We start from the raw sequence: 13,130 nt of genomic DNA, 5'->3' as shown, positions 1-13,130 counted from the left end.
AACTTCACACACTTCTGACCCCTGACAACTGGAACTTGCACCATACTGCTCGAGTCTTCCACAGTGAAGACTGATGCTTTTCCAGCGGTCTGATATCCACTCTCGCCTCTTGTGTGTGTTGCATATTCCAGTGATTTTCTGCACCTAGAATCAGAATGAGGTTTAATATCACTGATGTATGTTTGAAATTTTCTGTTCAATGGCAGCGGTAGCTATCTGAAGAAACTTTTTATATCTTTAATATTGTTGGCTAGCTTACTGTTGTATTGCATCTTTGGCCTTTTAGTGACTTGTTTTAGTTGCCTTCTGTTGGTTTTGAAAGCTTCGCAATCCTCCACCTTCCCAATATTTTTTTCTCTATTATATGCTCTCTTTGGATTTTGTGTTTTGACTTCTCTAGTTAGCCGAGGTTGTGTCATTCTGCCTTTAAGATAGATAAAATCTGCAGATGCTGGAGGAACTCAGCAGGCCGGGCAGCATCTATGGAGAAGAGTGAACAGTGGACGTTTCAGCCGTACCCCCCGGCAGGCAAGGGCTCAGCAAAACAGCATTGAGAGTATTTGAAATCGTGTCATCAGCTCTATTTTTTTTAAGGAGTATGAAGAGCAACCACTCAGACAGCGTCTCCTCCCTCCGCAGCTCCCCGCAATGGGGAGAAGGGAACGGTCATCAAGACCGGAGAGCCGCTGTACAAAACAACACTCACCGGCTGCTTCCCGCTCAGGAGGAAACGCCACGACTCTTCCTCGTGGTTGCAGAGACCAAACTTTTTAGTGCTCGATTTCTCAGTCACAGACTATAGAAATGATCCTTAAAAGTATAGTCTTAACCACCAGCTCCCGCCGCGCTGCTCCCCACCCACAAACAAACACTTTCACCTCACGGCGAGCGGTCACTTCCTTCCCTCGGTTATTCACAGGGATCACGGACGGGGTGGAAGATAATTACAACCGACCTCTCCCCATCCATTCTAAACTTCACAGTCAGACACAACCTGTAGTTACTCTTCTTGCTGCGACTGACACGAGGAGTGAAAATCTGCATAATTTAGCATCCGGGCTCCACCCACTGCCTCTTTACTCATTTCCACTTCCTCTTGGCCTGCTGAGTTCCTCCTGCATTTTGTGTGTGTTGCTTATTCCAGTGATTTTCTGCACCTAGAATCAGAATCAGGTTTAATATCACTGATATGTTTGAAATTTTCTGTTCAATGGCAGCAGTACATTGCAATACCTAAAAATTACAATAAGCATCCGTAATAAATACAGTTTCAGAAACAGTTTCTTCCCCTCCACCATCAAGTTTCTGAATGGACAATGAACCCATGAACCTTACCTCACTATTCCCCTCTTCTGCAGTATTTATTTGTTTTGTAATTGATAGTAATTTTATGCCTTTGCACCCCACTGCTGCCACAAAACAACACATTCAGTGAGAATAACCTGATTCTGACTCAGTAAGGAGCTGAAAGTCTGCCAACTGAGAATGAATCTGCCGCTGCTGAACGATTCTCAGATTCTGGTTCCGAGGTCTGTGTAGGTGGAAATCACAAGGGATGTTGATTTCCCCCAGGTCATCGGGTCAGCGGGTCTATATCAGTCCAGATAGTTCCTGAGAAAACTAAAGAAATTTGTTCTGTCCCCTAAAACCTTCACTAATTTTTATAGATGCACCGTAGAAAGCATTCTTCTGGGGTGCATCACAATCTGGTATGGAAGTTGTCCTGTCCAAGACCGAAAGAAGCTGCAGAAGATCGTGAACACAGTGCAGCACATCACACAAACCAATCTTCCGTCCTTGGACTCACCTTACACCGCACGCTGTTGGAGCAGTGCTGCCAGGATAATCAAGGACACGACCCACCCAGCCAATACACCTTTCGTCCCTCTTCCCTCCAGGAGAGGGTTCAGGAGCTTGAAGACTTGTACAGCCAGATTTGGGAACAGCTTTTTTCCAACTGTGATAAGACTGCTGGACGGATCCTGACTCGGATCTGGGCTGTACCCTCCAAATATCCGGACTTGCATCTCATTTTTTTTGCACTACCTTACTTCCCATTTTTCTATTTTCTATTTATGATTTATAATTAAAATTTTTAATATTTACTAATTTTAATATTTTTAATAATATTTGTAATCCAGGGAGTGGGAAGTGCAGAGTCATAGTCATACTTTATTAATCCTGGGGGAAATTGGTTTTCATTACAGTTGCACCATAAATAATAAATAGTAATAAACCATAAATAGTTAAATAGTAAAAAGTAAATTATGCCAGGAAATAAGTCCAGGACCAGCCTATTGGCTCAGGGTGTCTGACCCTCCAAGGGAGGAGTTGTAAAGTTGTAAAGAATCAAATATCGCAGTGATGATTGTACGTTCTAGTATCAATTGTTTGGCGACAATAAAGTGTAAAGAGATGCAAGAAAAGTTCGGTCAATGCCCATCAAATATACTTAACATGTCAACGAGGGGGACAACCTTTTGTGCGCTAGTATCAAAATATTTTAGATATTATATACAGTTCTGGTCGCCCCATTTTAGGAAAGAGGTGGGGGTGAAAGGCCGACTTGTACTCTTTTCCATAGATGCTGCCTGACCTGCTGAGTTCCTCCAGCATTTTGTGTGTGTGTGGCTTCGATTTCCAGCACCTGCGCGGAAGCTGAAGGGAGACCTGATAGTTTATAAGATTGAGGGGCAGACAGAGGAAACTTTAAATGTCTGAAACTTGAGGATGTGCACTTAAAGGTTTCCCGGTCGGGGGCGGCTGAAAGATATCCTTGCAGTTCCCCATTCTACCGGTCTTCCAGCTTAGAGGGCAGTCCAGAGCAAGCGGACGTCCATTCCAACTGCGCATGCGTTCAACTTTATTTTCTTTTTAAACCAGTCTTATTTACGCAAGTGATATTTTCTGGTTTAAAAAAAACACATTCTGTATTCTTTAGTACTGGTTGTAAGTTCTTAAGGATGAATTTTAAAAAAGCAGACCGATGGGTAGCCATGGTAACGGCGGCCATCTTGGGTTTTCCGGACTGCGCAAGTGTGGGCAACGATTCAGGCGGGCGGTGAGGACGGGCAGCCGGCGCCATGACGGACCGCTACAACATTCACAGCCAGCTGGAACACCTGCAGTCCAAGTACATCGGCACGGGCCACGCCGACACCACCAAGTGGGAGTGGTTGGTTAACCAGCACCGCGACTCGTACGCCTCCTACATGGGCCATTTCGACCTGCTCAACTACTTCGCCGTGGCCGAGAACGAGACCAAGGCCCGAGTCCGCTTCAATCTCATGGAGAAGATGTTGCAGCCGTGTGGGCCGCCACCCGACAAGCCCGAGGAGGCCTGAGGAGCCTCCGACCCTGGGCGAGGGCAAGGAGAGGCCGAGGGGGTGAGGGAAGGAAGAGGTGGTTGAGGGAGGAGCTTGAGCCGGGGAAAGGGGGTCTCAGATTTGGGAAGGGGCAGCCTCTGGCTCACTCCCACCCCCCACCCCCTGCATCTCCTCTCAGCCCCACTCCACCTACCTTCCTGCCTATCTTCACATACCTTCCTCCTTCCTCCTCTGTTCCAGCCCCTCCTCAAACTCCCTCCATCCTCCCCTCCCTCCTTCCCATCCTCACACTTCTCTTCCCTCCTTCTCTTACCTCTATCCTCCCCATCTCCTCTCCCAGCCTTTTTCCACCCTCCATCCTTTCTCACCCAGTTCCTCTCCACCCAGCCCCTCACCATCGTCCCTCCTTCAAACCTGAGACTCTTCAGCAGATGCGCCCTCAAGACCCTGCAGCTCAGTCACAAGTCCCTGGCCCATTTCCATCTGGACTCATGAAACTACTTCTCTCCCCCCCCCCCCCCGGGGAGTTGCCGCTCTTTTTCTTCCCACGGCTGCTGAGGGGTTCCACGCTTGCCCACCCTGCCTCTATTTTGGGTTCGTCCTTGCTTGGCATTTCAGTCCATGGTGGTAACTGCAATCAAATTGTTTTAGCCATCACCATTTTCCAAGGTTATCTGTTGCTTGCTGCCATAGCCCAGGGTGCAACAACTGGTAGTGGTCGACCTGCCGTGATCTAATATCCTGCCAAACGCACCGCGACCCCTCAGGTGAGGAGTCTGCTGAACTCGCCCTGCGCTGCATCATTGCTGCAAAGACTTCTGCTTGACATGACGTGCTCTTTTTGCAGAGTTGGAAACACCAGACTTTGACTCGTTATTTCTCACAAACACCAGCAACCATTGAGGCGATACCTGATATTGTCCAAATGTAGGAGCGGCTCTCTCACAAGAGTTGTCCTTTGGCTGACTTTCTGAAGGATAAAAAGCGTCCCTTTTCAAACTTGTAGCTTTCAAGTCGTCCAGTGAACTGGAATCACTGTTGGTGCTTCAGCAAGATGAGACCACAACTGCAGTAACTGACAGGAAGCCTCGTGTCCCCACTGCACCTAATATCACTATGTGGACCCCACAATGAGAAGCTTTGGTCTTCAGGGATAACCTCTTTGAACAGGAAGAGGTTTGCATTTGGATTATTCATCAGTATCTACTGGTCGATTCTAGTGTGTTGAGGAGGCCTGGGAGAAAATTCTCAGTGAATAAAACAGGGGTAACAGTCTCTGTCTCCACGGATGTCGCCTGACCCGCTGAGCTCACCCAGTGACTTGGTTTCTGCTCACCATCAGCCAGTGATTTGCCCTGTTAGTAGAGTGCGGCTGCCAAACTCTGCCGAGGAGCTGGGGGAGATTTTATTTCACCAAGTGACCTCGGCCAAAGTCCCTTCACCTCGACCCGGCTTGCTGAGTCCCAACAGGATGCGGAACAAAGATGGCGTTCGTGGCATGCCACATGAATTAACCAATATTTGCTTAACAAATGATTAACATCATGATTGGAAAATTCATTATTATTTCTGTTTAAGGGATTCTAAGTTCATATTGACTTCTACGTTTACCACAGTGAGTACATCTGGAAAGGAACCTGATTTTGATGTAGTAAGGCGAGCTATTTAAATATAGTACTACTTTTTCCCAAACAAAGGAATGCATGTGGCGTAGAGTAACAGACTTTGGGATGGAACCCAAACCACTGAGTGATTCTCAGACCTCGAGCGTCCACCAGTCCACCTGCAAAGAGGGGTTGTGTTTTGACGGAGATTCGCACTGGATGACTGGCTGGCTTTGGAACCGCAACAGCCCTGCCTGTGATGGTGAGGAGCCCCTCCCATTCCATTGCATTGGCTCAGAAGGTGGCCATTCTGCCCACTGAGTTGATGCTGGCCTATCGTTCAGCAGTGGGGGATTTCAGGCCTGACTGTGTGCCAAGTGGCTGGACTGCTACCGATAATATCGCCATGTGGACCCCTCAGTAAGAAGCTGTAGTCTTTGGAGATAAACTCTTCATGCAGGAGGAGGCTTCCTTTGAGGGGTCCACATGACCTCAAGTCGAAACTCTTCAAATCTGGTCTAAGTAAACAATTTAAGGATAAAGCTGCTGAAATTTGTGAAAATGAGGTTTGGTTAGATGTTTGTTACTGGTATAATAAATAGTTTTCGGTTATCTTGTCGTCAGTGTTTTCGAATGGTGGGAACTGCTTTCAAAAGGGGGAGATGGAGGGGGTGGCAGGAAGAGCTGACAAGGGGTGGGAGAGTGAGACTGGTTGGAAGGGTTGTACAGAAACTTCCTCTAAATTTAATTTGCTCAATTTAATTTGATACTAAATTTATCTTGATGTTCACAGGTTGTATCTAGTTACACTTAAATGTAAGTAAATTAGTTTATTGTTAAATGTCCCAAGGTAGAGTGTAAAAGTCTTAGGCAGAATTATATAGTTAGGATGCCTAAGGCTTATGCACTACTGTATTTGTCACATGAAGCGGAGAGTGAGCTCGTAAATCTGCAGGAGCAAGGGGTGTTGGGAATGCCAAGGTTGGAGTGCCATGGAGGGGTGTGGGTAGGTGGCATTGAAGGAATGTCAGGGGTAGGGGGAGTGTGCAGGTGTAGACACACCCAGCCCTAAGACACCAGGCCAAGGTCATTTGATTCCAAACAATTGGTTTATTGATCATTACAGAATGTCTCTCTGGTGCTTCCCGCTCCCTCCCCTCTCCCTTCCCCTTTTCCCAAACATGATTCTCCTCTCCCTGCCCCCTTCCCACTCTCAGTCCACAGTAGAGACCCATATCAGAATTAGATTTATTGTCACTGACATAGGTCATTAAATAATGTTTTTGTGGCTGCAGTACATAAAATTACCACAATACTGTGCGAAAGTCGTAGGAACACTGCCATCCATACAGAGCAGATTGTTAGAAAGTACACTGAGGTAGTACAAGGGAAAACGGTAACAATGCAGAATAAAGTGTAGCAGCTACAAAGAATGTGTAACTGCAACATTTGTGCAGCGTGATAGCATAGTGTTAGTGTATCACCACTGCAGTGTCAACGGCCCAGTCAGTTCCGGGGGCTCCACTTTCTTCCCATATTCTAAAGACATATGGGTTTGGGTTAGTGAGTTCCAGCATGCCGACCCCAGCACATCCTCTGACTGTGTTGGTCGTTGACGCAAACAACGTATTTCACTATGTTTTGATGTACGTGTGATAAATAAAGGTAATTTTAAAGTGCAGGCACAGGTCATAATGAGGTAGATTGTGAAGTCAAAGTCCATCTTGTCGTATAAAAGAATTATACTTTTATCCACATTAGCTATATCGTGAATTTACGATCGTTCAATTGTATGAGCTCTAGAAATTATTCTTAACATTTTTTTAATGCTCTACCTATAATGAATAATGTTTTCACACTGAAATAGACAAACTGTGTACTCCATTAGCAACAGACAGTTACATTAACTTGTCTTGAAGTCAATTTCCTGGAAGACATTTGAAAGATTTGATTTTGTTAGGAGTTTTCTGTTTGTTGATCTTTCCAACTTCATTTGCAATCTTGTGTTTAAAATTTTCTTTATGCTTTCAGTAAATACACATTCAGGAAAGCTCAGATCTGATTAGAAGTTTGAAATGAGACTTGAGTAATTATTTTAAGCCTGTTTCTAGACTGTAAGACATCGCAGAACTGGGTCTGCTCTGCCATTCCATCATGGCTGATTTATTTCCCACCCAACCCCACTTTCCTGTCTTCTCCCTGTATCCTTTGACACCCTGACTAATCAAGAGCCTGCCAACTCTGTTTTAAATATACCCAATAACTTGGCCTCCACAGCCGCCTGTGGCAATGAATCCCACAGATTCACCACCCTGTGGGTAAAGAAATTCCTCCTCATCTCTGTTTCTTCTATTCTGAGACTGTGCTCCCTGGTCCCAGACTCCCCACTACAGGAAACAGGAAGCATCCTCTCCCCATCTGCTCTGTCAATGCCTCTCGATATTCAATGTGATAGTCCTCTGATAACACAGAACCACATTTCATTTCTGCAAGGAAGCAAAATCCCAGAGGAAACCATTTGCCAAGATGTTTAAGGGAGATGTTGTGGGGGTGTTAGAGGAAGGATCACTGTAAATGCATGCCATAAATTGTGGGATTGTATTGAAAGCATCAGAACCACAATACTCTTTAAACATAGAACAATAAATATTACAGCACTGTAGAGTACAGACCCTTCGCCCAATGATGTGCCGACCTTTTAACCTAGTCCAAGATTAGTCTAACCCTTCCCACCCACATGGCCCTCCATTTTTTTTCTGTCCTCCATGTACCCATCTAAGAGGCTCTTGAATGTTCTTAATGTGTCTGAATCTACCACCATCCATGGCATGATGTTGTACTCACCCACCACTGTGTCCGTGTCCTATCTCTAACATTCCCACCTATACTTTCCTCCTATCATTTTAAAATGTGTCCCCTTGTATTAACCATTTCTGCCCTGGGAAAACATCTCTGCCTATCCACTCTTCGTGCCTCTTATCATCTTGTACATCTCAAATCAAGTCACCACTCGTGCTCCTTTGCTCCAAAAAGAAAAACACTAGCTCATTTAGCCTATCCTCATAAACATGCTCTTAAATCCAGGCAGCATCCTGATAAATCCCTGCACCCTCTCTACAGCTTCTACGTCCTTCCTATATTAAGGAAACCAGAACTCCAAGTGTACTCTTACTAGTGTTGCAACATTACCCCACAGCTGTTGGACTCTATCCCCCGACTAATGAAGGCCAGCACACTGGATCTGCTATCAGGGAATGAGACAGGGTAGGTGACAGAAGTTTGTATAGGGGGACGCTTTTCATCTACAATGCCGTTAGTTTCAAAGTAAATGTGCAAAGAGATAGGTCTGGTCTGTGGGCTGAGATTCTAAATTGAAGTACGGTCAATTTTAATGGTATCAGAAAGGAGTTGGTAAGTGTAGATTGGGACAGGCTGTTTTCTGGCAAATGCGTGGGAATATTGAGAGTTCAAAGCTTGTATGTGCCTGGCAGAATAGAAGGTAAAGATGACAAGTGTAGGGAACTGTGGTTTTCAAGAGATAGCAAGGCCATGGTTAAGAGAAAAAAAGGAGGTGCCTAGCTGGATATACAGGTAAATGAGGTGCTTGTGGAGTATAAGGAATACAAAAGAACACTTAAGAAAGATCATGACAGCTAAAAGGAAGCATGAAGTTGCTCTAGCAGACAAGGTGAAGGAGAATCCTAATGGATTCTGCGGATATGTTAAGTGCAAAAGGAACGCAAGGGACAAAATTGATCCTCTGGAAGACAGAATGGTAATCCATGTCTGGAGCCAAAACAGATGGGGAGATCTTAAATACATTCTTTCTGTCTGTATTTACCTGGGAGATGGACACAGAGTTTATAGAAGTGAGGCAAGGTGGCATCAATTTCACGGATCCTGTACCAATTACAGAGGAGGAGGTGTTTGCTGTCCTGAGGTAAATCATAGATAAATCCCCAGGGCCTGACAAGGTATTCCCTTGGACCCTATGGGAGGCAAGTGCAGAAATTGACAGGGCACTAGCAAAGATAATTAAATCATCCTTATTGACAGGAGAGGTACCAGTGGATTGGAGGATAACCAATGTTCCACTATTTAAGAAAGGCTCTAAACATAAACCGGGAAATTATAGGCTGGGGCGTGTGACATTAGTTGCGATAAAGTTATTGGACTGGATATATAAGTATTTGGATAGAATGGACTAACTAATGATAGTCAGCATGGCTTTGTGTGTAGAAGGTCGTGTCTAACCATTCTTAGAGTTTTATGAGAAAGTTGCTAGGAAAGTTGATGAAGTCAATGAATAGGAATAGTCAGCATGGCTTTGTCAAAGGCAGGTCGTGCCTTACGAGCCTGATTAAATTTTTTGAGGATGTGACTAAACACATTGATGAAGGTAGAGCCATAGATGTAGTGTATGTGGATTTTAGCAAGGCATTTGATAAGGTACCCCATGCAAGACTTATTGAGAAAGTAAGGAGGCCTGGGATCCAAGGTCACATTGCTTTGTGGATCCAGAACTGGCTTGCCCACAGAAGGCAAAGAGTAGTTGTAGGTGGGTCATATTCTGCATGGAGGTCAGTGACCAGTGGTGTACCTCAGGGACCTGTTCTGGGACCCCTAGTCTTAGTGATTTCTATAAATGATCTGGATGAGGAAGTGGAGGGATGGGTGAGTAACTTTGCTGATGACACAAAGGTTGGGGGTGTAGTGGATAGTGTGGAGGGCTGTCAGAGGTTACAATGGGGCATTGATAGGATGCAAAACTGGGCTGAGAAGTGGCAGATGGAGTTCAACCCAGATAAGTGTGAGGTGGTTCATTTTGGTAGGTCAAATATGATGGCAGAATATAGTATTAATGGTAAGACTCTTGGCAGTGTGGAGGATCAGAGGGATCTTGGGGTCCGAGTGCATAGGACACTCAAAGCTGCTGTGCAGGTTGACTCTGTGGTTAAGAAGGGATACGGTGTATTGGCCTTCATCAATCGTGGGGTTGAGTTTAAGAGCCGAGAGGTAATGTTGCAGCTATATGGGACCATGGTCAGACCCCACTTGGAATACTGTGCTCAGTTCTGGTCACCTCTCTACTGGAAGGATGTGGAAACCATAGGAAGAGTGCAGAGGAGATTTACAAGGATGTTGCCTGGATTGGGGAGCATGCCTTATGAGAATAGATTGGGTGAACTCAGCCTTTCCTCCTTGGAGCAATGGAGGATGAGAAGTAACCTGATAGAGGTGTACATGATAATGAGAGGCATTATGAGTGGATAGTCAGGGGCCTTTCCCCAGGGCTGAAATGGCTAGTACGAGAGGGCATAGTTTTAAGGTGCTTGGAAGTCGGTACAGAGGAGATGTCGGGAAAGTTTTTCACGCAGAGAGTAGTGAGTGCATGGAATGGACTGGAGGAGGCGGAAACGATAGGGTCTTTTAAGAGACTCCTGGATGGCTACATGGAGCTTAGAAAAATAGAGGACTGTGGGTAAAGCCTAGGTAGCTCTAGGGTAAGGACATGTTCGGCACAGCTTTGTGGGCCGAAGGGCCTGTATTGTGCTGTATGTTTTTCTATGTTTCTATTTCTAAGGCAGTGGATGTTGTCTACGTGGACTTTAGTGAGGCGTTTAACAAAGACCCACTTGGGAGGCTGATCAAGAAGGTTCAGTGGCTCGGCATTCTGGATGAGGCAGTAAATTGGATTAGATTGGATTGGCTTTGTGGGAGAAGCCAGAGAGAGGCATTAGAGGGTTTCCTCGCTGACTGGAGGCCTGTGATTAGTGGTGTGCTGCAGGGATTTGTGCTTTGTTGTTTGTCATCTATATCAATGATCGGGACGATAATGTTAACTTGATCAGCAAATTTATGGATGACACCAAGATTGGAGATGCAGTGGAGAGTGAGGAAGACTATCATGGCTTGCAGAGGGATCTGCATCAGCTGGAAAAATGGGCTGAAAAATGGCAGATGGAATTTAATGCAGATAAGTGCGAGGATTTACATTTCAGAAGAACCAACCAGGGTAGGTCTTAAGGCTGATTTATACTTGTGAGTCAAATGCATGGCGTAGCAGCGCACCCTACGCTGTACTGTACACAAACCCTACGCCGTAGCCTAACGCTCACCTCTCCCAAAATGTAACTACATGTCGCGGAGACACAGACCGCAACAACTGTGATTGGTCCGCTTGGTAGCATTGCATTTCCTCCTACGCTGCAATAGCTTCCCATTGGGCGACTGAAGGGAAGGAAAGGAACTCTGGCTGCAATGCTTCCATAAAGCTTTACACACCTCCGAAATTACGGAGGACTCTGTGCTTGACACCAGTTTGTAGCTAGCTGCTACAGCCTGTTGACTTCCACCTGAAGCTAAAACTCGAATGGTGATTGCCAGTCTCTGAGTATACTGTGTGTACGCTGATGCGATATTAATGGTGAACGCAGCAGGCCAGGCAGCATCTCTAGGAAGAGGTGCAGTTGATTTCAGGATGAAGGGTCTCAGCCAGAAACGTCGACTGTACCTCTTCCTAGAGATACTGCCTGGCCTGCTGCGTTCACCAGCAACTTTTGTGTGTGTTGCTTGAAATTCCAGCATCTGTAGATTTCCTCGTGTTTGCGATATTAATGGTTGGAGACGATGAACCAAATTGTCAAATCTACCTACTGACATCCGAAAATATTTAAAATGCATTTCCTCGTCCTTTCTCTCAGTGGCCAGACAAGCACAAAGTTCACCCTCCTTCAGTTTCAGTCACCATTGTTTGAAGTTTGAGTTTCTTCGTGTTGAGTTTCAACATGAAGAAACTCAACACAGTGGTATAGAAACCCCACCGCCAACTAGTGTTTTGGGGGTGAATTGCGAGTAACACAGACACACCAACGGTCAAGTATAAATGCTCACAACAGCGTAGCCCACTTGCGTGGGCTACAGCACAAGCTAGTACACACAGGTATAAATCAGCCTTTACACAGTGAACAGTAGGGCACGGAGGAGTGTGGTAGAACAAAGGGAGTGGGAATACAGGTCCATAATTCGCTGAAAGTGGTGTCATAGGTAGATAGGGTCGTAAGGAAAGCTTGTGGTACATTGGCCTTCATAAATCAATGTATTGAGTACAGGAGATGGGATGTTATGTTGAAGTTGTATAAGGCAAGAGGCCTAATTTGGATTATTGTATGCAGCTTTGGTCACCTACCTGCAAGAAAGATGTAAACAAGGTTGAAAAGAGTGCAGAGAAAATCTGCAAGGATGTTGCCAGGTCTGGTGGACCTGAGCTATATGGAAAGATAGGGAAGGACTGTATCCTTAACAGACACATGGCTTCAAGTGGACAGGGCCTGGGAAATGAATATTCAAGGTTATATGTCCTATCGAAAGGACAGACTGATGGGCAGAGGGGGTGGGGTGGCTCTGTTGGTGAGGAATGATATTCAGTCCCTTGCGAGGGGGGACATAGAATCAGGAGACATAGAGTCAGTATGGATAGAATTGAGAAATTCTAAGGGTAGAAAGACCCTAATGGGAATTATCTACAGGCCTCCAAACAGTAGTCTGGATGTAGGGTGTAAGTTGAATCAAGAGTTGCAAAGGTTGTTATGGGGGACTTCAACATGCAGATAAACTGGAGGAATCAGGTTGGTACTGGACCCCAAGAAAGGGAGTTTGTGGAGTCCCTCCGAGATGGATTCTTAGAACAGCTTGTACTGGAGCCTACCAGAGAGAACGCAATTCTAGATTTAGTGTTGTGTAATGAACCAGATTTGATCAGGGATCTCGAGGTAAAGGAGCCATTAAGAGGTAGTGACCATAATATGATAAGTTTTAATCTACAATTTGAGAGGGAGAAGGGAAACTCGGAAGTGTCAGTATTACAGTTGAACAAAGGGAACTATGGTGCTATGAGGGAGGAGCTGGCCAAAGTTCAATGGAACAATACCCTAGCAGGGATGACAGTGGAACAACAATGGCAAGTGTTTCTGGGAATAATGCGGAAGGTGCAGGATCAGTTCGTTCCAAAGAGGAAGAAAGATCTTAAGGGGAGGCCGGGGCTGACAAGGGAAATAATGGACAGTATAAAAATACAAGAGAAGTATAACATAGCAAAGACGAGTGGGAAGCCGGAGGACTGGGAAACTTTTAAAGAGCAACAGAAGGTAACTAAAAAGGCAATCCGCGGAGAAAAAATGAGGTACGAAGGTAAACCAGC

General features: G+C 45.4%; 1 protein-coding gene and 1 non-coding gene across 2 annotated transcripts; one reads left to right on the top strand and one right to left on the bottom strand.

Moving 5' to 3' along the window:
• Positions 1-608: 608 nt before the first annotated feature.
• LOC134351239 (small nucleolar RNA U3) lies at positions 609-827 on the bottom strand. Its single transcript, XR_010019086.1, has one exon. It is a non-coding gene; the product is annotated as a small nucleolar RNA U3 (small nucleolar RNA).
• A 2,210-nt stretch (positions 828-3,037) lies between these two features.
• On the top strand, positions 3,038-5,542 carry sf3b5 (splicing factor 3b, subunit 5). Its single transcript, XM_063054957.1, has one exon. It carries the CDS (start codon positions 3,084-3,086, stop codon positions 3,342-3,344), a length of 261 nt encoding a protein of 86 aa, XP_062911027.1. The 5' UTR covers positions 3,038-3,083; the 3' UTR covers positions 3,345-5,542.
• Positions 5,543-13,130: the final 7,588 nt, after the last annotated feature.

The sequence above is a fragment of the Mobula hypostoma genome, chromosome 8, assembly GCF_963921235.1.
Source record: "Mobula hypostoma chromosome 8, sMobHyp1.1, whole genome shotgun sequence".
NCBI classification, from domain to species: Eukaryota; Metazoa; Chordata; class Chondrichthyes; order Myliobatiformes; family Myliobatidae; genus Mobula; species Mobula hypostoma.
The sequence above is the reverse complement of the archived record's forward strand: the minus strand, read 5'-3'. Positions and strand labels throughout refer to the sequence as shown.